Source organism: Neomonachus schauinslandi, chromosome 14 (assembly GCF_002201575.2).
Source record: "Neomonachus schauinslandi chromosome 14, ASM220157v2, whole genome shotgun sequence".
NCBI classification, from domain to species: Eukaryota; Metazoa; Chordata; class Mammalia; order Carnivora; family Phocidae; genus Neomonachus; species Neomonachus schauinslandi.
The window spans coordinates 73,518,394-73,544,510 of record NC_058416.1 but is presented as its reverse complement, the minus strand read 5'-3'; the positions used below and the strand labels follow the sequence as shown (position 1 = coordinate 73,544,510).

At 41.3% G+C, this 26,117-nt stretch overlaps 1 protein-coding gene across 1 annotated transcript in view; it reads left to right on the top strand.

The window, feature by feature from the left end:
* Nucleotides 1-26,117, top strand: part of GRK3 (G protein-coupled receptor kinase 3) — a 119,954-nt gene that overhangs the window by 56,990 nt on the left and 36,847 nt on the right. The window contains exons 4-9 of the mRNA XM_044921304.1: nucleotides 10,596-10,697; nucleotides 12,674-12,748; nucleotides 14,057-14,118; nucleotides 18,145-18,196; nucleotides 19,913-20,004; nucleotides 23,860-23,959. Coding sequence (XP_044777239.1) covers nucleotides 10,596-10,697; nucleotides 12,674-12,748; nucleotides 14,057-14,118; nucleotides 18,145-18,196; nucleotides 19,913-20,004; nucleotides 23,860-23,959 — 483 coding nt within the window. The remainder of the gene's footprint in view (nucleotides 1-10,595; nucleotides 10,698-12,673; nucleotides 12,749-14,056; nucleotides 14,119-18,144; nucleotides 18,197-19,912; nucleotides 20,005-23,859; nucleotides 23,960-26,117) is intronic.

Here is a 26,117-nt window from a genome sequence, read left to right as displayed (position 1 = left end):
CTTCTCAAGAATTATGTCAAGGAGGCCAAAGAGCTATTTTGAAAACTTCTTGCAAGCTTCTCACTGAACTCCATGGAGAGCCATGTCTTAAGAACAGGGGCAAACCAGAGGGCAGACTGAGTCCTACAAAAATGGAGACCCAGCCCAGTCTCATCGCGTATTGGGTGATGAGCCCTCTCTCCTCCTGTGTAGCAGAGTACAAGTAAGCCCTCTGTCCTTTTTTTGTAGGTGGAAAATAATATAGAGAGACCCTACAATGTTCAAATGCAGTAAAAACATAATGGACATCTAAGATATAAGATCATATGTCTCATAAGATAATAGAAGTAGACCCACAGATGACTCAGATATGGAAGTTAGCTAACAAGTACTTAAAAATAACCATAAATAATATGTTTAAAACAATAGAGGAAAAGATAGACAAAACAGATGGAGAAGTAGTGAATTTCAGTCCAATTTATTATGAAGAACCAAATGGATATTCTGGGACATGAAGTAGAATATTTGAAATTAGAACCTAATGACTAGAATCAATAGCAGATTGGTTACAACATAAGACAGGATTAATAAATAGGGAGGCAGGTCAGTAGATAATCTCACACTAAAACACAGAGAAGAAAGAATATAAAAATGAAATAGATAAGGATGTTAAAGACATGTGGGATGTGGTTAAAAGGTCTAACATACGTAGAATTGGAATATGTAGGAGAAGAGAGCGAATGGGGCAGAAACAATATTTGAAGAGATAATACTAAGAATTTTACAAAATGATTAAAGAGAGCTGCTTACAGATTCAAAGAACTTAGAAAACCCCAAGCAGAATGGCTACAAAGGACACCTGTCTTTGACATCAGTATAACACCATGGAAACCGACAGAGAAAGTCTTCAAAGCAATGAGAGAGTGGAAAAAGACACATTACTTTTAAAGGAGCAACAAATAGTATGACTGACTGGCTATGACATCTTAAAATAAATGGTTAAAACAAACAACAATAGTGGCAAAAAAACCCAGACAGTAAAGTGGCCATCTAAATAATGAAACCAACCAACCAAACAATACCCCCAAACCCTGCCAACCTAGAATTCCATTCCCAGCAAAAATTTCCCTCAAAATGAAGGTGAAATAAAGATATTTTCAGAGAAAAACTGAGGGAATTTTGTCAGTCGTGGACCTGCATTACAGCAAATGGTAAAAAGAGATACTTTAGGCAGAAGGAAAATAATCCCAGATGGAAATGCAGGAAGGAATGAGGTCATCATGAAGGGTGATATGTATGTAAAATAAAAATGAATGTTGACCATGCAAAACAATAATGTTTTTAGATTTTAAAATGTGTATAAAACTAAAATGTATAATAGCACCAGAGGCAAGAGAGGGTTAAAGAAGTTAAAGTGTTTTTTTTTTTTTTTTTAAAGATTTTATTTATTTATTCATGAGAGACAGAGAGAGAGAGAGAGAGAGAAGCAGGCTCCCAAGGAGCAGGGAGCCCGATGCGGGACTCGATCCCAGGACCCTGGGATCATAACCTGAGCCGAAGGCAGATGCTTAACCATCTGAGCCACCCAGGCGCCCAAAAGTTAAAGTGTTTTAAGATGCTAGGATTATTGGGGGATGAATGGTAAAAGTAATAATTTGCGTTGACTTGTAATCAGTTAAGGATGCATATTGTAATCTCTAAGGCAACTCTTTTTTTTTTTTTTTAAAGATTTTATTTATTTATTTGACAGAGAGAGACCCAGTGAGAGAGGGAACACAAGCAGGGGGAGTGGGAGAGGGAGAAGCAGGCCTCCCGCCGAGCAGGGAGCCCGATGCGGGGCTCGATCCCAGGACCCTGGGATCATGACCTGAGCCGAAGGCAGACCCTTAACGACTGAGCCACCCAGGTGCCCCTCTAAGGCAACTCTTAATAGAATAAAATATCTAACAAGTTAAAAGAGGGAAAATGGAATAAACAATATTGCATTAATTAAAAAAAGGAATAAAAGGAGGACATAAAATAGATGGGTCAAATTGAAAACAATAAGATGTTAACTGTAAATCCTTCTACATAAGTAATTACATTTAATGTAAATGGACCGAATACTCCCAAGTAAAAGTCTAAGTTTGCTGCCTGAATAAATCACCAAAACTCTATTATATACTGCATACAAGTGACATACTTTAAACAGAAGGATGGCAGAGGATATACAGAGACAAACACCAACCAGAGCAAAGGTGACACAGCAACACTAATATCAGACCAAGTATATGGTAAATGCTACTTGGAGATGCGGATTATTTCATAATGATAATGGGGTCAGGATCACAATCTTAAACTTGTATGTTATAAATAATGTAGCTTCAAAGTATATAAAACCAAAATTGACAGATCTAAAATAAGACATGCTTAGTGGGAGACATTAGCACACACTCTTCAAGAGTTTATAGAACAGACAGCTAAAAAGTTAGTAGGGATATAGAAAATCTTAATAAAGTGATGAATAAACTTGACCTAATTGACATATATAGAGTGCTGCACCCAGCAAAAATAGAATTTGCCTTCATTAAAGTACAAATGGAAGATTTACCAAAAGAAATTATTTGCCAGGCCCTAAAGAAAGCTGCAGATTTCAAGATCAAAATTGTTTGGAGTGTTTTCCGACCACAATGGAATTAAACTCAAATTTAATAACCAGAGTTTACTAAGAAATCCTTAACTGCTTGGAAATAAATATACTTGTAAGTAATTTATGGGTCAAAGAAGAAATTGGAACAGAAATTAGGAAATATTTTAGTTTAAAATATATTTAAGAAATGACATGCTATTATTAGCATAATGTATCCTTATCCTAAAGCATTTTAAGGATTATTTATTTATTTGTTTGAGAGAGAGAGAGGGCATGAGAGAGAGCAAGCACAAGCAGAGAGGGAAAGGCAGAGGGAGAGGGAGAAGTAGGCTCCCTGCTGAGCTGGACGCCCAACAGGGTGGGGGTGGGGGGGCGCTGGATCCCAGGACCCGGGGATCATGACCTGAGCCGAAGGCAGACGCTTAACCCACTGAGCCATCCAGGTGTCCCCTAAAGCATTTTAAATGGTCCAAAGAAAGCAAAGCATAATTAGGACTGATACTAGTAATCTTTGTACAAGTTTGAAAATTGGAGGGATGTTCTTTTCTTTCTGGATTATTGATGTACTTGAAAACTTGATATTTTCTCTACTTTTCAAACTATATTAATGTATTTCCAGGGAGAATGGCCAAATTATGATGTACATTTAGCATCATGTATAAAAAATAAGCCAAATCCAAAAGGATCTTACTCACTATGAAGTAATTTACATTATTTCAGTCTGAATTGTAATATGGATGAGTATCATAGCTTGCGCTGTCAAAAGAAGTTTCTTTGTTCTTAAAAGTTTCACCTCTCCAATTTCAGCAAGAACTAAGTTGCCTTGTCAAATACAGAGAAATCTTTAACATAATTTTTGCAAGGTTGAAACAGATGGGCAATCTACTTGGGTTACTTCTTAAGTACTTCTTGCCAATATGGCAGTGAGTACTGCTGATGTGTTTCCATTTGAACTTTAAACAGAGTTTCTCTTGGTTGGCTTGCTCCCAGCTCTTCACACCTGTCTTCTGGTTTGGCACACAATGGATCTGGCTTATCAGATTATCCTCTTGGAGGATAACACTCCAAAGCTCCTTAGCAACTTGCTCTATATTCTTTTACTGAAGACACCATCCAGTCTTGGGGCTTCAAATACAGTTTTCTAAATTAGTACAGCCTTTAAGCATTGAGGTTATCAATAGTTCTTCTCTGTGTCCTTGGTTTTATCAGTCTATTTCTGGTGGTGGTTGTATGGCCCCAATCCCTTGAAAACTTTTTTGTCTGATATCTTGAAATGCATATTTTATATGTTGTATTTCCACTTTCCTGGGTCCCCAGACTTTTAGTGGTTGCCCATTTCCAGTGTGTTAAAGGCCTAATAGCTTATTCTGACTTTCACATATCTCTGTATTAGTCATCACCTACCTTTCTCTCTTTATCTTTCTCTACCTTCTTACATAGAACTGCCACTAACTGCTGAGCCCATTCTGTTTCTTATGTCCTTCCTCCAGCCTGGAATGCTGCTTTGCCTTCTCAGCCCATGGAAAGCCTAGCTTCTTTTAAGGTCTAGCTCACTTTATATATTTGCTAACAAGTCCCTCTGGACAACTAGCCCAGTCTTCCGTGATGGCTTACACCTTTGATTCCCACACCATTTGTTGTCTGTAACGCTCGGTAGCACGTAATCTATGCCTGCTGATTCTGTGGTGTAGTTGGTATTCATCTTCGTCTGTATTTGACTCATAGACAGAGGGCCTAGCTAGGCTCTGGTGCAGCTGTGCCTCTCACTTGCTGTGGGACGTGGGGCCAGTGGTTGAGCCATCTCTGCAACATCTACACTTCAGACCTGGAGCTCATACATGTGAACAGTACGCCATCCCTGTACTTGAGGAGCACACAGTAGGGGGACGTCATACTTGAACTTCAGTTACCTCATCTGTGAAATGAGGTTATGAATCATCTCTGGCTGCTTCACAGGCTAATTGTGAGGCTCAGATAGGATGCTGGATGGACAGTTGCTTTCTAAACCAAATCTATAGTATGCTCTTCAGGTATACGGGAGGCTGTAACTCAGTGGTGAAGAGTGCCAGCTCTCAATTCAGCCCGCCTGGGTTGGATTTGGACTCCACTAGTTACTGTGTAAACTTGGGCAAACAATGTCTGTCTTATCTGCGTGGGTGTCCTCAGCTAAGAATGAGGGTGATGGCAGTGCCTGTCTCTTAAGGTTGTGTGTGTGAAATCAGTGCACCAGAACAGTGACCGACACAGAGTTATGGCTCAGTGTGCTGGTTCCACGTCCTTGTTCCATTTAGATTTGGAGACAGCCTATCAAAATATGTATATATACCTAGATTTAGAAAGAAATCATGGAAAACAGAGAATAAATATAAGATTGGAGGCAAAGTTATTACATAGGATTTTCTTCATTCATTCAACCAAGATTTATCAAACACCAGTGACAGACATTGCTTGGATGGATGAACAAGACAAAGTCCTCGCTCTCCTTGAGCTTCTATTCTGGTTGAGAGAAACAGACCATAAAAAGTAACAAATAATAGGAAATGTATCAGGAAGTAATAACTGCTATGCAAGGACTCAAAGCAGACTCAAAACTCAATATGATGTATTGTGACTTGGAGGCCACTTTAGATTGATGGGTCAAAGACAAACTCTGAAGAATGGGCATGGAAAACAGATTTGATTGACAGGGAGGCTAGTCTTTTGAAGATGAGAGCAGGGTAGGAGAGAGAGCATTTTCGGTTCGATGTGGCTAAGACATAGCCCTTAATGTGGTGGGAAAGAACTTGGCATGTTTGAGGAACTGAAAGAAGACCAGAATGGTATGTTCATAGTGGATGAGAGGATTGGGATAGTATGAGATAAGATCGGGTGGAGGAGGGAGACAGGGTTGGGGGCCAGAGTAACAAATTCAGGTCTTATTCTAAAGCCCATGGAAAACTTAAGATGGGAGTGTTAAGTGAATATTCTTTAAATATCAGTTAGATTAAGGGGATTGATGTGATAGATCTTCCATGTCTTTACTGATTTTAGATCTCTTTGTTCTATCCATTGCTGAGAGAGGGGTGATAAAATCTCCAACTCTGATTGTGGAATTGTCTATTCTTTTTCTTGTCATTTTAAAAAATGTATTTTGAAGCTATGTTATTAGGTGCATATGCATTTATGATGGTTATGTCTTTTCATGTGAAATGTCCCTTTTCATTGCTTGTCATAGTCTTTGTCTTGAAAATGACTTCACTGGGTATTATTATAGGCATTCAGTCTCCTTATGCTTACTGTTTTCATGATATATCTTTTCCTTTCTACTTTCAACCAGTGTTTTTATATATAAAGTCTGTTTCTTTGAGACAAATATGAGTGTCTTGCTCACCACCCCTCCCCCATTTCTGAAAATCTCTGTGTTTTAGTGGAGTAATTTTATTTTATTTTTTAAGATTTTATTTATTTGACAGAGAGAGAGAGAGATCACAAGTAGGCAGACAGGCAGGCAGAGGGAGAGGGAAAAGCAGGCTCCCTGCTGAGCACAGAGCCTGATGCGGAGCTCCATCCCAGGACACTGGGTCCTGACCTGAGCCGAAGGCAGACACCCAACTGACTGAGCCACCCAGGTGCCCCTAGTGGAGTAATTTTAGATACTATGTTTATCCTTTGTGGGGTTTGCTGACTTTCTTGAAATCTATAAATTTGTATCTTTCATCAAATCTGGTAAAATTTGGGCCATTATCCTTAAAGCATTTTTTCTACCTCAATCTCTATTTCTCCTCTTATTGGGACTCCAATTACATGTTTGTTTTATTTTTGGATATTATACCAAATAATACTGATGCCCTGTTCAATTTTTCCCGCAGATATTTTTTCTGTTCTTCAGATGGGAAAGTTTCCGTGGATCTGTCTTCACATTCATTGACTCTTTTGGCATCTCTACTCTGCTATTATGTCCATCCATTGAATTTTTTATTTCAGATGTGTTTGTTAGTTCTAAAATTTGTTTGGTTTTTCTCATAGTTAATATGTTTCTGCTGCTATTTCCTATCTTTTTTTCATTACACGCGTATTTTCTGTTAGGTCTTTAAGTATAGTTCTAATAGCTGCATTAAATCCTTGTCTGATAATTCCAACATCAGAGTCATCTTGGAATGGTCTTCATTTATGGTCTGTTCTCTTGCACGTGGGCCACATTTTCCTGTTTCTTGATATGTAGAATAATTTTAGATTGTATCTGGTACAGTAGGATTGATACATTATAGATACTCTAAACTCTGTATGCTTCTTCAAAGGGTATTGAGGGGGCGCCTGGGTGGCTCAGTCGTTAAGCGTCTGCCTTCAGCTCAGGTCATGGTCCCAGTGTCCTGGGATCGAGCCCCGCATCAGGCTCCCTGCTCAGCGGGAAGCCTGCTTCTCTCCCTCCCTTTCCCACTCCCCTTGCTGTGTTCCCTCTCTTGCTGTGTCTCTCTGTCAAAAAAATAAATAAAATCTTTAAAAAAAAAGGGGGGTATTGAGGTTTTGTTTTAGCAATTAACTTGGCTTGCTCAAATTTCAAAAGCTCTTCTTAAACAGTGGGTAGCAGCTGAATCTTGTTCAGTTCTTTTAGCCTTAACTGGACTGCTTTGGATCTGCCATGCTCACATGTCATTATGGAATCCAACAGAGATGTTGACAGAGTTTATACACAGAATTTTGGAGCTCCGCCTCCCTGACTCTTTATTTTCAGGAATATCCTCTTACTTTCCAGCTTCTCTTGGATGTGCCTTCCCCATTATGTATGTACTTCTGGTCACTTGCTAGTGCTCCAGAGTAGTTGGGTTTTATATATGTCCAGAATTTACAGTTGTTTTCTCAGGAGGGTTGTTCCCTTGGCAGTTATTTGGCTATTATCTAAAGCAGAGCCTGGGTTTGTGATATAATTTGAATGTAAAGCCAATATGATTGGCTGATTAATTGGACGTAGGGGGAGGTAGAAGCAGGGGTGTGAGCAAAAGAGCAGGAATCAAGGATTATTCGTTTTTTGGCTTAAGCAATTGGGAGAATGGTTTTGCTCATTTTCATGATAAAGAAGGCTAGGGGAGGGGCATGCTTGGCGGGGGTAGAGAGGATATGAAAATGGCAAAAAGGTAGTTAGATATTTAGACTCTGGAGCTCAGGGGAAGAAGTGAGTACTAGAGGTCCCGACTTAGATATCTGAATATAACTGGTATTTGAAACTGTGGGACTGAGTAGTTTTACCTGAGGGGAATATAACAGGTGAAAAAGGGGTACCCTGGCACCATGTTCTGAGGCACTTCAGTATTTAGAAGTCCAACAGAGGAGGAAGAAGCCAAAGGAGACTGGAAGAGGAACCAGTGTGGCAGACTGCTGGAGAGTATAGATCACGAAGTCAGAGGAGAAGGTGGGAGGGACAGCTGAGTTGAATGCTTGCTGGGAATCAGTGAAGCTACAGACAGGAGCGAGACCCTTGATTGGGCAAGCAGAGGCCACTGGTGGCTTTACAAGGCCATCTCCCTACAATGGTGGTGAGAAAGTGGAGATATGACAGCCGTGGATCAAAAGTGCTTGCTCTTAGGGTTCCGCTTATTCAGGCTACATGTTCAGCTGTGAGCTTTGTAACCACCCAAGCAGAAAGGCACTGTCGCCAGTGAATGTGCATCGTTGATGACCATGTTTCTTTTCTGCTCAAGGGGAGACTTTTCACCTTGAACTCTGGCTTTTGCCTGCTCAGGTGACCTGGTCAACCTAACTGCCTAAATTAGAGGTAGCATTTTCCATGCACAGGCTACAATAAGATCATCCTGTCTAGAGCTGATTGATAGGTGACTGCATGTTCTTTAATTAGTGGTCTTCCTGATAATAGGAAGTAAATTTTGAATTATAGCCACAGACACTTAGACACTTTAGGCTCTTCCTTTGCCTACTGAGTTACCTTTGCTGTTGTTCAGGTTGGAGTTTAGGAGGCACAAGTCTCTTAGTAAAGCTCGTATTGTGGTTCAGAGTATCATTTGCCCAAGAAACTAGAATGTTCCATGGGGTTGGATTATTACAGCTCGTGGAAAACTTCCGTATTATCAGCATTTGTTTAGACAGGTGTCCACTTGCTTTCTAGGCCCCCTGGAACACAGACTTATGTTGCATTACATTTGTTTTCAAGGATAATAATTCCATGAAGGCTTATTATTTCTTGGGTTTGTTTACTTGTTTAGGCAGAAATGTTTCCTTTGGTTCACTAACAGTCTACCTGTTTTATCCCAGAATTCTGCATTGACCTTTGGACCTACCTAAAATTAAAGCAACAAAAGAAATCAACTAAGACAGATCCTCTGTTTATTTTCTGGCTCAACTTCGGATTTTGCTATCTGGCTTCTGTTGCTTCCCAGCTACCATATTTGCGTCTGGCATAGTGTTTGAACTCCTTAGACTTGTTGTCCTGAATTAACTCAGGGGTGAAGCCTTGGGTCCTTTGGTGATGCCAACACTGCTGGATTGCTGCTCCTTAGAACAGCCTTTCCTGGTTGGATGGGCTGTAACCCACCGCAGTCCACCTGCCTTCATGGCACACTTTGTTGTCTGTTCCAACAAGACTCCGTTCTAAGCCCTGGCAGTTACAGACTTGTGAATCTCACTGTAATGCTGATGATAATTCAGGACAATAATATGGCCTCAGTAATTTCTCCTTGTGTGAATCAGCTGGCCCTCATCTGGGACCTCAGTATTTCACACACTCCACTCCCTGCCGACTGTGCCCCTTCTTTATCAGAAATTCTTCTAAGATTTACTGGTTTTGATTTCAAAACTATCAAACCCAGCCTTACTATAAAAAGGTAACTTTCATTTCTATTTTATCATCCCAGAATAAAGAATACTCAGATATTATGAAAGTCAGTGTCACCATTTGTCTATCTGTTGAAAACGCTTTGTTCCCAAAAGTAAGTCATACATAGTAATTAGTCATCATATTGAAGATCTTTGCTGCAGTCTTCCTGCTAACCTCATATTTCATTTGTGTCCTCACTCTCTTGTCTTTTGGATTACAAGTATTTCTGTAAATAAATAAAAGCAATTTCTCTGATCTAGGAGCTTCTGTTATCAGATTAGAAGGTTGGGGCCAGTTCTATATACAGCAAGTATTTCTAAAGCATATTTTTATTATTTGACCTATCTTAACACCGTTCCAACTGGCTTCCCTAAGTTAGCAAAATACAGTGTTTGAAGTAACCTGTTTATTAATACTTTATTGTGCAGTGAGGCTCCAACCTGAAAAACCAGTGCTTTCATCTCTGGGTGGATGCCTTTCTAAAATATTCAACTGATTTTTAAAAAATCTCTTTGCAGGAATCTTGACTATATATATATTTTTTTCCTCTTTTTTTTTTTTTTTTTTAAAGATTTTATTTATTTGACAGAGAGAGACACAGCAAGAGAGGGAACACAAGCAGGGGGAGTGGGAGAGGGAGAAGCAGGCTTCCTGCCGAGCAGGGAGCCCAACGTGGGTCTTGATCCCAGGACCCTGGGATCATGACCTGAGCCGAAGGCACACGCTCAATGACTGAGCCACCTGGGCGCCCCTTTTCTTCTGTTTTGTAGTGTTGTAGTTGAATGAGAACGATCCCCATCATAAGTCTTAGAACTGAATTACAGCCAAATTTAAATGGGATTCGCTCTGGAGAGGAGAATTGGCAAGGACGAATAGCCCCTGGCTGTTGTATTGTAAGATAATTGTAACCATGGCAGTATTTGTTTCCTAATATTGTGCTTCTAAATTTAAGTGACAAGGTTCATCATAGGAAAAAACCCATTTGTATGTTTCTAGTTGCATTTAAATTATCCCAACTTCATTATTCCAACATTAGAAATAGTTGTTTCCTGTGGAGTAGCCGGTTTAGCAATTTGCTTAATCTCCTGTGGAAGTGGTTTTTTGCCTGGGCGAGTAATATCTTTTAATAAAGTGAGTTTTCTGGGAAGGCATACCTAACAACGGTAACTTTGAAAAATCTAGATAAAAGAATATGAGAAGCTTGAGAATGAGGAAGACCGCCTTTGCAGAAGCCGGCAAATTTATGACACTTACATCATGAAGGAGCTGCTGTCTTGCTCACATGTAAGTATTTCTTTCTGTTGCGTGCCTTTAGTTTGGCTCGGAGACAACTTGCAGTGTTTCTAGAAAGTAAAATAGGAAGAAGCAGCTTAAAAATCAAACAGTACTCCCCCAGGACGGGACCCATGTCTTCTCTTCTGTCATTTGGTTGCTGGTAATGCTGACACAAAGCTGATGCTCCATCTACTCCAAGGATATTTCCAAAAGCGGATTCTTTCACGGCCAAAGAAAAAATGATGAAAACAAAATTGGTAACTCATGCAGATCAATGGAAAAAAAGGCTGGTCTCAATTCCAGACTTTCTAAAAGAAATTCAGCTTTATTATTGTTAATTTGGCTGTACTTTAAATAATTAGGCTAATCAAATATTGATCAATAGAAATCTTAAATGGTTTCTTTGGATTAATGAGGAAGAGTAATCATTCTTATGTTAATTTTATTAATAGTTAAATGATGGTGAAAGTATGTTTTTTCCCCCTGTAAATCAGATAAACAATCCATTCAGTCATTAGGTTAAACTAGGTTCCTAGGAAATTATTCCGCCAGGAGTGAGTGGAAGAATTAGTGATAAAAATTCACCACATAATGTCTCTGAGAGTTTTCTGAAGGAGTGGCCTCACTGTCCTCGCTGCCGTGTCCAATACAGGAGCCACTGGCCCCCTGTGGCTGTTTAGATATCAGGTTAAATTAATTAAAATCCAGTGGAGTTAAGCATTTCACTCCCCAAGTCCTCGCGAGCGCGTTTCGAGTGCCCGAGAGCTGCGGGTGGCCGGTGGCTCTGGTATTGACCAGCACGGATACACGACATTGCTGTCATTGAGGGGAGTTCGAGCGGACCGCACTGGCCATGATAATGATTTATTATTATTTTTTTATTTTTATTTTTTTTAAAGATTTTATTTATTTGAGAGAGAGAGAGAAACAGCATGAGAGGGGATAGGGTCAGAGGGAGAAGCAGGCTCCCTGCTGAGCCGGGAGCCCGATGCGGGACTCGATCCCAGGACTCTGGGATCATGACCTGAGCCGAAGGCAGTCGCTTAACCGACTGAGCCACCCAGGCGCCTGATAATGATTTATTGTAGTGCTTCTGCATTCACTGTGTCATTCACGGTTCTTCCTGCCACTTGAGTAACTGTGACTGGTGCACCTCTTGTGCCCTGCATTTCTTTGTTGGCCTCACCTCACTTGTAGTAGACAGAATTCCTGAGCCAGTCCTGATGGTTGAGGCTTGGTGCCCTGCTACCTTGCCGGAGAATGGTTGAGCCTTGGAAAATGCCAGGTGTTCCATGGGGATGCCGCTGAAACTTGGTTTTCACGTCGCTCAGCAGTTTAGAGGGTTTTTGGCAGTATGATGGGCGTTTTCAGCTTTTCCTCTTGTGGTGCATACTTAAAGAAGACGTAATTTGAAGTTTGGAGGGAGAAGAGGGTGTGTAGTTCTTATTGGAACTGTTTTTTTAGAGCCAGCTCCCTTCTGCTATGGTCACAGCAAGACTTTCCTTAACTTGCAGCCTCCTACCACCCTGGCTTTCAATTCTTACATGGATTTTCATGCATTTGTTTTCTCTTATATAGTGGAAATTTTTACAGTTTCGGGACCCCGTCATTAACTAATTGAGGGATGTATACATTTAGTAAGGTGATAATAAGATTCCTTACACTTTTTTTTTTTTTTTTTAATCACAGTAGTCTTAAACTCTTGTGGGGTTAGGTTACGTCAGTCAGGTGCCCCCGTGCTCATCATCCTTCTTGACATGGTGGCTAAGAACTGCGGGAGCTCAGAGGAGCAAGTATCTGTTTGGATTGCCCACAGATATCCAGCTGATTTTTAAAGAATGCATGTCAATATAATTACCACAGGTTCCTGCTTAGTAATTGTGTTAAATTATATGCTGTAGTATTGTGTAATGTACAGAGGTTTGTTACATTTTATATTTGTGGAAAAAAAAATACTCTTTTTTTTTTTAATTTTTTTTGAAAAGCCATTCTCAAAGCAAGCCGTAGAGCATGTGCAAAGTCACCTATCCAAGAAACAAGTGACATCAACTCTTTTCCAGGTAAGACAAAATTATTTCAAAATAAATGCTGTTGACCCTTGAAGAGCACAGGGATTGGGGCACTGACCCCCATGCAGTCAAAAATCCACGTATAACTTTTGGCTCCTGCCTCCAAACTTTGCTAATAGCCTTCTGTTGACCGGAAGCCTTACCGATAACATAAACAGTCGATTAACACAGATTTTATATGTTGTATGTATTATATACTGTATTCTTATAATAAAGTAAACTAGAGAAAAGAAAATGTCATTAAGAAAATTATAAGGAAAATACATTTCTAGTATTGTATGTAAAAAAATCAACGTGTAAGTGGAACCTGTGTGGTTCATACTTATGTGGTACAAGAGTCCCCGGCAGACTGTTTTCCATAAAGGGATGCGCACCACACAAGTGAGCCAGGAGCCCTTCATCCTGGCCTAGCCACGGATTTGCTCAGAGACCTTGGGAAAGCACCTGTCCAAAGTTCTGCAGCCTCCTGTGCAAAATGAGGAGAGGGATTAACTCTTCCCCATGGTTACCTTTAGCTCTGTGACTCCAAGAGGTAGAAAGTTCATAAGTAAAATAGCTAATTAAAAAAAATTTACTCCATGGATCCATTAGCTTTTAGTCTTTAAAACTCAGTATCAATGCTGATTATCAACACTTTTAGTCATTTACAAAATGTGCTACATAACTTCCAGGGCCCAGCACAGCATTAAAAAACTTGGGGCCCCTTGTTCAGAAATTCAGAATTTTAAGATGGGTTAGGCAGGGACACGAAACCAAGCCCTGGCTCTTCTGAGCATGAGCCCTGTGGGACTGCACGGGTCACACACCTGGAAAACCAACCATGGTCACTTGGGAAGCATCTGTGACTTTGCAGGAACCATGCCAGGCAATAGGGATGCCGTGGCAAACAGACGGACCTGTCCATACCTTCACAGAGCATGCAGTTGAGCTGTAGATAACTATTAAATAATCACGGTTATAAATCCGTTACTAAAAGTTGGGCAAGTGCAAGAGTCAAGAGTGGGAGCTGCGGGTCATCCGAGTCTCGTCAGTATGTGTTCTAGGTTCCTATTTATTTTTTTTTTTAAAGATTTTATTTATTTATTTGAGAGAGAAAGAATGAGAGAGAGCACATGAGAGGGGGGAGGGCCAGAGGGAGAAGCAGACCCCCCGCCGAGCAGGGAGCCCGATGCGGGACTCGATCCCAGGACTCCAGGACCATGACCTGAGCCGAAGGCAGTAGCCTAACCAACTGAGCCACCCAGGCGCCCCCTAGGTTCCTATTTATGCAGTGTGGGATTTCTTTTCCATCTCTTCCAGCCCTACATAGAAGAAATTTGTGAAAGTCTTCGAGGCAACATTTTCCAAAAATTTATGGAAAGGTATGAAACTTCATGTATGTACATAACATTTTTTTGAGATATACTTGACGTCTAACGTTATATTAAAATAATAGTATATATATACTATATATATATATAGAACAGCCCACAGCTGTTCTATAGGTTTACCTCATTTTACCCAATGGACGCTGTCCTTAAAATGGGTATCAGTTTGTTCATTTGACAATGAATGTACTTACCAAGCATTTACTATGTGCCAGCCTTCATGTTACACTGTCACCTCAGTACTTTATTATTTAGGATTTGCATATCTTGGTGTCTCTTTGAATCTGTAGCTCTTTAGCTTCAAAATGGTCTAAAGTTTAAATAGACTATGGAGCCACAGTATCAAGAGTATCTTATTGGGACACTTTTGCTAAGGCAAGCATGGTTCTATAACCTATCTAATTCATTTGTTTGCTCTATGAGATCCTGTCCCCCAAGGTGGGACCAGATTGCACTTGATTCTTTATGTAATAGAATTTGAGGTTCTAGGCAGATGTCTGTGGTCACATATATTATTACTATCCCTAATAAATGTGTCCCTTTGAGCTACTCAAACTGTATGTGTATGTTTGTCGTACGAAACCCCGAACATGTTCAGCGATGCCTGTGAAGGCGGCCGGCCCATACGCCTTTCCGGCCACCAGCAGTCCGTTCGCTGGGATTTCGAGTATCCCTCTGAGATCATGCACTCTTCAGCGGAATCTGCTTTCACACTGACTGTGCTCTTCTCCGCAAACTGGGCTAATTTCTAGACAATCGCCGTGATGATCGAGTCTCGGTGCTGGAGCAGCCCACAGCTGTTCAGTAATTGCCCTGTTAGAACAAATGCTGCTTCTCTGCGGTTTTTCCCTCCACTTATTCACAGAGCTAAAGTAATTAAAAAAGAAAAAAAAAAACAGTTGTGTTATGATGCCACTAGAGTTCAAGAGATAATTTTATCCTGGAGTGGAGTCAGTACTTTGGGAAACTAATATGCATACAAATGATTACTACCTTTTTCTGAGTCGGAGCAGAGACTTTGCCAGAAAGCGGTGGCTCGCGTTGAGGGGGTAGGCTGGCTGTGTTTCAGCGGGGTCCGGCCTGCCCTGGCTCCGGTGCTGTTGGTTCAGAATTCTGACCTCTCCCAGCTCTTGGGGTCAGCCGAGCTTCTAGGTGATCGTTGGGAAAGGGGGGAGAAATGGGGATGGGAGTTAACAATGAGGGAGGGGGTCTGGTAGCTTGTTCTTGGCTGACTGGCCACCTGGTCAACCTGCATGTCCTTTTGTCCCATTAGGTGAGCCTTCTGCTCTTACTGCCACAAGAAATCCAAGCTGTTTGTGTTTTAGGCAAGCAGGTACACTGGATTTTCTGAAGCCATTAACCATGTTATGTAAATTATTTTCAAAGCGAATTTCTTCATTTTTATCTGTTTTGCATTCTTTTCGTGAAATAACTCTCAGAAATGCTCAAAATATAATTTTATTTTACCAACCTCACAGAGATGATAGGGAGATCAATGAAACACTCTGTAAACATCATTTTCGATTCACTGACAAAAGATGCTGCATAATTACAAAGAGTTCTTCTGCTTTTGATTTTCAACTTGACTGTATTAGCCTCAGAAATATTTTTAAAAGATCCTTAGATGGCATATAATTTTTTTTTGTTTTTTTATTGCCATATAATATAGTATTTGTTTCAGGGGTACAGGTCTGTGATTTATCAGTCTTACACAATTCACAGCGCTCACCATAGCACGTACCCTCCCCAATGTCCATCACGCAGCCACCCCATCCCTCTCACCCCCCACCGCTTCAGCAACCCTCAGTTTGTTTCCTGAGATTGAGTCTCTTATGGTTTGTCTCCCTCTCTGGTTTCGTCTTGTTTCATTTTTCCCTCCCTTCTCCTATGATCCTCTGTCTTGTTTCTCAAATTCTTCCTATCAGTGAGATCATATGATACTTGTCTTTCTCTGATTGACTTATTTCACTTATCATAATATCCTCTAGTTCCATCCACGTCATTGCAAATAGCAAGAGTTCGGTTTTTTTGATGGCTGTATAATAGTCCATTTTATATATATATATATATATATATATATATATATATATATACATATATATATATACATATATATATATATATATATATATATACGTATATATATATATATATATATATACACACATATACACACACATACACCACATCTTCTTTATCCATTCATCTGTTGATGGACATCTAGGCTCTATCCATAGTTTGGCTGTTGTGGACATTGCTGCTATAAACATTGGGGTGTACGTGCCCCTTTGGATCACTACATTTGTCTTAGATGGCATATTAAATGAACCACCCCCCCCCCCCCTCCCCAGGCAACTGGGATATTTAGATGCCTTAACGCATTCTGTTAGAATGCCAGTAATTCCTGGACCATGTATTTCATAGTACTCTCTCCCTCTCTCCCCTTCTTCCTTTCCTTTTCATTCATTCATTCATTCATTCATTCATTCATTCATTCATAGAACCCTGGATACTGTGCCTGTGTAAGGAATTGTGCCAGGGGCTAGATGAAATCCAGCAGTCACCAAGAATATTCTTTGCCTTTGAAGAGTGTTCAATCTAGAAAGCATTTCTTTTGAAAAAATGTTTTAAAACAGGGCGCCTGGGTGGCTCAGTTGGTTAAGCGACTGCCTTCAGCTCAGGTCATGATCCCGGAGTCCTGGGATCGAGTCCCACATCGGGCTCCCAGCTCAGCGGGGAGCCTGCTTCTCCCTCTGACCCTATCCCCTCTCATGCTGTTTCTCTCTCTCTGTCAAATAAATAAATAAAATCTTTAAAAAAAAAAAATGTTTTAAAACAAACACTACAGACAGTGTTGCTCATTAATAAACATAATGAAAATAACGACTTTATTAAATAAGCTGTGGGGATAGATATTTTTCTAGAGAGAGGGGGAAAAAAAAGTACTCATCAAGAAGATGAGTAAATTGTGGGAACAAATCCGCTCAGTAGGACTTACCACGTCTTGTGATTCTAGTCTAAGGGCTTTTTCTCCTACAGCATTTGTATCTTTGAGCAGCGTTATTTGGTCCGGGTTCAGATCCATCCCTGCTCCTCTCATTGTGTGCCTTGGCCAGGCCCTGGTCTCCTCTGCTGCAGAATGGGCATCATCATTCCTGCTCGTCAGACCTGCTCATCTTGTCGCTGGAGGGGGAAATGAACAGGTCCTGGCCCATGGAAAGCACTAGCTGAGTGTTTGCTGCTATTACCATTATTTATAAATATTTTGTCATTTATTTATTTATTTTTAAAGATTTTATTTATTTATTTGACAGAGAGACACAGCGAGAGAGGGAACACAAGCAGGGGGAGGGGCAGAGGGAGAGGAAGAAGCAGGCTTCCCGCTGAGCAGGGAGCCCAATTTGGGGCTTGATCCCAGGACCCCGGGATCATGACCTGAGCCAAAGGCAGACGCTTCACCGACTGAGCCCCCCAGGCGCCCCCGAATATTTTGTCATTTAGAGCTGCGTGGTCCAGTATGGGAGCCACTGGCCACATGTAGCTCTTGAGCCCTTGAAATGACTGAGTGTGAATCGAGATGGGCTCTCAGTGCAAAATACACACTGGGTTTCACGACTTAATATAAAAACAAGAATGTAGAAGTCTCATTACTAATTTTGTACCAATCACACACATGATGAAATGATAATTTTTTCTCTATACTGGGGTTAAATAAAATACGTTATCAAAATGAAAGTACGTATGGGGCTCACGTTAGGCCTTCTCTTGGATGGTGCTGATTCAGATAGATGGGACCATAACAATCATCACAATTTAAGGGAAATATGACATCGTGCACCTGAATCATGAAATAAAGCCACAAAGACCGGTGAAGTCTTTGTGAAAAGATATGGAAGGAAACGTCCCTCCAGTCAAGAAGCAGCATGAGTGGTACCATCCTCATCTGTCCTTTAACATTGCTCTTTAAATCTGATTCATGGGATATGCAACTTTTCAGTGACTGTTTCTCTTCTTTTTTAGTGACAAATTCACTCGATTCTGTCAGTGGAAAAACGTAGAATTAAATATCCATGTGAGTATCCTCTTCTCTTATTCTTTCCTTTTTTTTTTTTTTTTAAATAAAAACTTCCTCTGGCTTAACTTCGTGAGAAAATACTTCATACCCCGGAGCACACTCCCACGGGTAATACGCTGTCTAAACAGATATCACCCTTACAGCTCTGTGTAGGAAGAGTTCATCCTCCCGTACCCGGCCTCTTAAACAATTCGGGTTTTAATTCTCTTTTTTCAGATTCATGTAAGAATGTGTTTATTTATTTAAGAAAGGGTATTTTAAGCAGTGATCAACCCTTCCACAGAAATAGTAGCCAAAACACAAGGCCCCCACATAACGTACTTCCCACATGCCCTTGGCTTTTGCCATCCTGGTAAAGTCTCCCTTCTCTTCCGTATTATTAGGTATAATCTTGTAATAAAAATGATGACATCTTTTATTAGACCAAGGGTTCATCTCCTCTTTGATTATTTCTGAGAACGAGAAAAGCAGTCCTCAAAGACAGGCTCCTTTCTAACTAACACGCACTTCCTGTGAATGTCTCCTCTGCTTTTAGCTTTCAACGTCAGAAATTCCTGGGACGTCCCCTTCTTCATTTTTAGAACCCTCCTTCCTCGGTACATCCTCTTTTACTTTCTCCTTCATGTTCTCCCTTCACATAGGTTTGCAAAGAGGAAAAGAAATAATCAGCTGGATTTTTTTTAGTGTTTTTTCTTCTTGTAGTTTTTTTAGTTTTTTACTTGCCGGTACCATTGGGAGAAGCACTTTTTTTTTTTTTTTTAACTCCTTTCTTTCACATATCCTGGCAGAATTTTGGAAACAAGAGGGCAAATAACGCATTTTTTAAAAAAATCCTTTCTGTCTGCCATAGATCTTTGTGATGCGTATTCTCCTTCAGCAGACCTGGTGTGCTCATATTCTGCTGTCCCCTGAGCATCGGATGTGAAGCCTTTGGGCCCAGTTACCTGACTGCAAACATGGTGTTTGAAGGGTTGTTTGGGGGAACCCTTCAGGAATCTGACCCTTAACTTGCCAGGATACATAAACCACCGTGAATGTCAGGCTCACTGTCTGCCTTTGTGCCATCTAAGACTACTAAACCTACTTAGGAAGCAGGCCATTACTGAGATATTGACAAGGAGAGGGCTTATGAATGAAACCTCTTTATGTACTTTCCTCATATTTAGTGTCTTGTTTCACACTCACATGCCCAGCACGAGTCTTCACTATTCCGTGATGTTATCGATAAAAAATTCACATGGCCAGCATCCGTTGGGTTTTCTGATCATATGGTCCACTATTATGAAAACATAGATGCCCTTGATGTAGATTTATTTTTCTACCATGACAGTTCCTGGAATTGCTGAGCTGTTCCCAAACTTCCAGCTTCAGAGTAGTTAAGGACACTCTCATTTTGACTAGAAATTTCACACTCCCTTGTCTTCAGGGTATACGTCTAATAACCTAACATTTAGGAGATTGGAAAAACAATCTAACTCGACTCCCACTCTGTTGTCTGCCCATTTGCCTCCCTTTTATGCATTTTGGGGGTAGAGCGGAAGGAGGTTCTAGAAGGTCTTGCCACCTTGCGCATCTCATCTGTTAGAGCAGTCAGTCACAGAAAATGCAGATCCTTATTTCAGAACTGCTAGTTTAGTAACTGTGTCTTACATGAAAACAATAACATAATTTTAATGCAACTCTATGTTTCCATTTCGTGTTTTGAATTCACAGTTGACCATGAATGATTTCAGCGTACACAGGATCATTGGACGAGGAGGATTTGGTGAAGTGTATGGTTGCAGGAAAGCAGACACTGGAAAAATGTAAGCTCTCTGTGGGTTTTACACTTGCATTAATAGAAAATGCCTACATCGATTTATGGAAGCCCATCTTCCCACTCCTGAAGTGCCTTACTTCAGGAAGAAAGAGGTTCTATTTTGTTAAGCATTATAAATGAGAACAGTCAGCTGGAACTTCCACTTCTTAGGGCTCAAAGGGAAGTTAACCAGGTACTGTGTGTCATGAGCCCTTGTGGTTCAGGCCACGGGTGAAGGAGCGTGGGATCTGGAGGTGACCAAGAAGGGGCATTATGTACAGCCTCCCGGTCCGATCTGCTGCAAAGAATTCTCTGCTTTGCGGAGGAGAGAGATTCTCTTCTAAACGGTGACGCACCTGTGATTTAGCATATGCCCTTTGGGGTGGTGTAGCTTTCCAGGAGATGTCCGTTCCATAGATGGGTAGCCTGAGGTTAGTGAGAAGGATGCACTGCCTGCTGTGAGGATCACAGTCATGGGGCTCCATCACCATCTTAGTTGCTTATCTTACGGGAGGAGGTTGATGTGAGGCAGTTACGTGCACATGAGCCAGGCGCAGGCCTCTTCCAGAAGGTGAATGGTCTTGGAGTTCTTAAGGAGTGCAGGGGGAAAGTTTTTTAAAATATAGAAAGAGTTTATTTAAGTGAACATATACCTGGAAGCGAAAGAGAATGGGAAAATACAGTTTGATAGACGCAGAACTACAAGTGTGATCAAGTGACAGGCCTGTTAGAGCCGTGGCCGAGTGGAATCGGCCGTGCAGCTTGATAACGTCACTGTAGATGTACGAGGGAGTAATTGGGGTCACCGACTTCAGCGCCTGCCTCTCCTGCCTCCTCAGCACTGTCTAGCGAGCACTGTCGCTCAGCCTCCGCTCGGGTCCTCCCTGTGACTGGGCACTGAAGGCCTTACCAAGTCGCCCTCCTACTTTTCAGACAGGTCCTGTCATGGGCATGATTTTTATTATGTGGGGGCTGAAGGTTACCTTCACTGATGTGTGCCCGTTGGTCTTCTTCCTGTTGTGGGGCCCTGTGCGGGGTGAACCCAGTGTCTGGCCCTCGGGCGCATGAAGTCTGGTGCCCTGCTGAGACAGGATGGCCTGGCGATCCAGAGTGCGGGTCCGGGCGGCCCATGGCCAGGTCATAGCTGACTTGCATGAAGTTTGTGCCTCCGTCCAGCCTCGGCATCCTGGTCTGTAGGGTCGGGAAAATACTTCCTCGTCGTGAGAATTGGATACACTTTAAGGCATGCAGACCACTGCCTCTTCCATAGTCAGAATTAGTGAACAGTGTGCCCAGGTCCCTCGTCCCACCGTAATGCCACGGTGGGCCCTGATCCTAAGTGATGTACTTGTCACTTACTCCATTTCACCCACTGTTCTTTTTCCTTCATCCCTGCGGCTTGTCCACGTATTTAGGGGATCTGCTCATCTGCCACACGACGTAGATGTAGAAATTAATAACATCAACGCGTCTCTTCATTACATTTATTATTTTACATGATTCTCAGTGTGTGGAAAACTGTCTTCTACTTTTTAGATTAAGGGTAGACACTTACCGGGAGTCCCGCAGCTAGAAAGTGGCCAGGCTCAGTCCCTGTGGATCCGGGAGTGTGTCCTTCCAGTCCCCAGGCTGCCAGTTACATGTGCACTGGCCCCGGAGCCCCTCCTCAAACTGCCACCTATCTCAGAAGCCAGTGGAAGCCAACTTGCTCAACCCAGGGGCTCCAGGCCCGTGTGTGCCGGCTTCTCTGGTCTACAATTTAAACGTTTTACCGGATGCCATCGTGGTAGGGGGTAGCGATAGAAGTAGATGAAACATTTTGAAATTCATCATGAAAATTAAATATTTAAAGAACACATCACTTCATATATACTCAATATGCGATCCCGTAATTAAGTAAATTAATGTCTCCATTGGTGGATTTGTTATAAAGAATTCCTGGAGGGGCGCCTGGGTGGCTCAGTCGTTAAGCGTCTGCCCTCGGCTCAGGTCATGGTCCCAGGGTCCTGGGATCGAGTCCCACATCGGGTTCCCTGTTCTGTGGGAAGCCTGCTTCTCCCTCTCCCACTCCCCCTGCTTGTGTTCCCTCTCTCGCTGTGTCTCTGTCAAATAAATAAATAAAATTAAAAAAAAAAAAAAGAATTCCTGGAACAGTAGATAAAATGAGCAAATTTGAACATCCATCTCTGTTTTGTTCTAAGTCCTCACATTGTAAGTTATGATCAGTTAGAAACAAATGGATTTTCTGGGTCCTGTCACAGCCAGACAACCACCATATTATGTACCTGGGCCTTATAAAGTCGTCCATCAGTGGGGATTTATAATCATGCACATAGAGTTCTAAAGCCCCTGAAGCCCTTGTAAAAACTTCCTTTTAGCTTTCTGCTGAAAAATTGTCCTGCTTTCTTCACCCGTGATTATAGAGAATGCCAGCTAACATGTCTGTGTTTCCTTAATAGGAGTTTGTTACAGGTTTTCAAAAAGCTTAAGTTGTCAGCTGTTTCTAATCTTCACTAACTTTCATATAAAAGTCTTACTGATTATTTTTATTATTTGAAATATGATAACTTAAATATCAAGATTAAATACAAATCAGGGGAGCCTGGCTGGCCCCGTCGGTAGAGCGTGGGACTCTTGATCTCGGGGCCTTGAGTTCGAGCCTCACATTGGGTGTGGAGATTACTTAAAAAAAAAAAATTAAAAACAAATCAATAAAGTCACATTTTTGGGTGTGCCTTTTTGAGCACATGCCTTCCCTTTTCATTTTGTTGGTTGTCAATGTTTGAGTCTTGCACTCTGCACTCTTGCAAAATCTTGACCACTGCTAAATCACAATTTCTAAATGCTAAATATTATACACATATCCCTGCACCCCCACAACACACACATGGTAGTACTGGGCAGCAACGATACATGCAAAATTTATTTCACTGAATTTATTTATATCCCTGTACTTTATGCTCTTATTGGATTGGAATTTCTGTTCATGTAAGGATAGAAATATCTTAATTATTGCTGGATTTTTTTTTAAAGAAACCTTTTTATTTTAGAATAGTTTTAGGTTTAGAAAGGAGGTAGAGACAGCACAGGGGAGCTCCCCTGGCCTACACCAGTCTCCCTGTCTTACATTTGTCACAACAAATGACTAGTATCAATATGTTATTATTAACTAAAATCTCTACTTTATTTGGATTTCCTTAGTTTTTACCCAATGGCTTTTTCTGTTCCCAGATGCCATGTTACAGTTAAGTCATCATGTCTCCTGAGGCTCCTTTAGACTGTGACAGTTTCGCAGACTTTCCTTGTTTTTGATGGCCTGGATAGCCTTGAGGAGTCCCAGTCAGGGATACCGTAGAATAGACATTCTATTAGACATCCAGTTTAGGCGCGCTTTCCTCACGGTTATCCTGGGGCTGTGGGCTTTTGGAAGCAAGACCCCAGAGAAAACCCCATTCTCATCACATCATATCAAGGATGCCCCGGTCATTAACATGACTCATCACTGTTGATGCTGACCTTGACCACTTGCTTGAGGTAGTGTTCGTCAGGCTCCTCCACCGTAACATCCCTGTCCCGCTCCTCCATGCTGTTCTCTTAGGAAGGAGCTCACTGTGTGCAGCCCTTATCTAAGGAGTGGGGAGGTATGCTTCGCCTCCTGGAGGGGGCCTTGAATTTTTTTCTTAATACATGCAAAATTAAAAAAAAAACAATTTTTTTTTTTTTGCATGACACTTGGGTACCATTTTGCTTCTTTTAGACACTTCCCAAATCTTTAGAAACTTTCCCCCATACGACATGTATCGTTTAAAGCAGCCTAGATATATTTTCAGTAGAGTTTTTTCAATAACATTTATGTTTCTAGGTACGCAATGAAATGCTTGGATAAGAAGAGGATCAAGATGAAACAAGGAGAAACATTAGCCTTAAATGAGAGGATTATGTTGTCTCTTGTGAGTACAGGGGTAAGTATTCTGTTTTGAGCACTGCTTGTTTCTGTATTCGTTGGTTGGTTGGTTTTATATATCAGGACAATTTATTTAAAATACAGGCATTCTTTTCCAGCAAAGTATGCAGCTAGCCAGTTCTTGGGTGGGTTAGAATTTATAGCAGGGAAGAGCAGCACTAAGTTAATATAAATAGTGTGTAATTCTCATATTATCTCTGTTTAATTTGGGAGTTAGAGAAGTGTTAGCGACCATCATCATGCACACCCACGGCTTCTCCCTTTAGTGGCTGTTTATGGCTTCCTTCTTGGCGGAATATGCTTGCAGAGAGGGCAGGAAGTAATCATGGCAACAACAACGAAATCACTTGAGTCTAGTTAAGAACTGACTGCATGATGGAGGACTAACCCAGAGAAGAAAGAGCGCGAGGAAAGCAGCTCTTGTCCTCTGTAAATAAACAGAGAGAGGAAGCATTGCGGGTTACTTGGGCCTGAACTGGATTTGGGTCTGTCCCCAGTCTCTAGAGGGTGGCTTTATCGTTATCTATCTTGCTGCTTTTTTACCTGCTGTGGATTTTGCTCATTTCCATTTCCAAGACCATGTTTCCACCTGTTGGATATTGTATTTGTTTTCAGGTAGCATTTTTAGCTCAGCATGTGCCAAAAACTTTTACCCTGTGTCTTCTTGCAAAATAGTGTCCCATTCTGGCTTCTTTTGCAGTGAATGGTATGACCCATGAGCAAAGCCTTGGCTTTTATTTATTTGAACAGATGTCTATGAAGACACCCAGAAAAACTCTGTGTCCAACCTGGCCATGCCCGTGTGCACCAGCAGGCCTGCCAGAGGAGGTCAGGGACTCGAGGTCTCGAAGGGAAGGCAGGAAGTGACGGTGGAGTGGCCAGACTCCTGCTGAGTACCTCACATGTGAATTTAAGGTTAAACACTGAGCCAAGAGGGTTTGTGTGCAGTGAGATCTATTGGGGAGGGCGTGGCCTCCAAATATCCTAGCTGGGTTCTAAATAGGGCCAACCTCACCCAAAGGATGAAGGAATCAGATTTTAATGGTGAATCAGAGAATCCCTTTCAACTAGGAAGCAAGGAACCTGAGACCCAGAGAGGTTAATTTCCTTGTCCAGAGTCTGTAGACTCCCTGGCCAGTGTTCCTTTTTTTTTTTAAAGATTTTAATTTATTTGAGAGAGAGAGAATGCACACATGTGCACGGGGGAGGGGCAGAGGGAGAGAGAATCTCAAGCAAACTCCCTGCTGAGCGCAGAGCCCGACACAGGGTTCGATCCCATGACCCTGAGGTCATGACCTGAGCCCAAATCGAGAACCAGATGCCCAACCGACTGCGCCACCCAGCCGTCCCCTGTTGTTCCTTTCTTACTATCACCTGATAGGCTCCATGTTTTTTTGTTTACACCTGTATTTATTGTATTGTGGTTTATATTATTCTAGCATTAGTTTTAAGCAGTTTCAGAAAGGTTATCTGCTACTGAAGTAGAAGAGTATCATAATGTAGCTCAACCGTAATAAGTGAAAATGCCTTAGCTATAAATAATTTCTATCTATGTGCCACTACCTCCCAACATATGGACATTAAGCATTTCAAATAAGAGCTATCCTGTGTGCACGACCATGTTTTCAACTAGTTGGAGTGGAGACTGAGCAGCTTGCACACTGTATTGGAATCGGTTCGAATGGCACTGGTTTCTGGGTTCTTTTGGGAATGTCGTCTTAAATTTCAAACATGGATGCACACTTATTCCAGATTTTAAGTGATAATTAAAATATTAATTTTTAATGAGTTATCTCCAACACCTTGGATATTTATTCTCAAGAAAGCCTATGGAAAAAGAAATTTTTGGTGTTGGAAACTATATATGAAATTTTCATGGCGCATTTTTATATTTATTTTTTCCAGGTGAAGGGGAATATAGTTAAGTAGAGGTATGGTTCCTCCCCAGTCTTACCCTTGAAGGGAATAAATAAAAAACTGGGATTAATTTGGTCTACTACTTTGAGCTAACTTTAAAGAATTGTTTATATTGTTTATATTTTTTATTCAAATATCGAACCTGGCTTTTGTTTTTGTTTTTTGGGAATTTTGAGGTTTTCTTGTTTTGTTTTGTGTTTTACTTATCAATACATAATTTAACCAAGGGGTGGCTGACT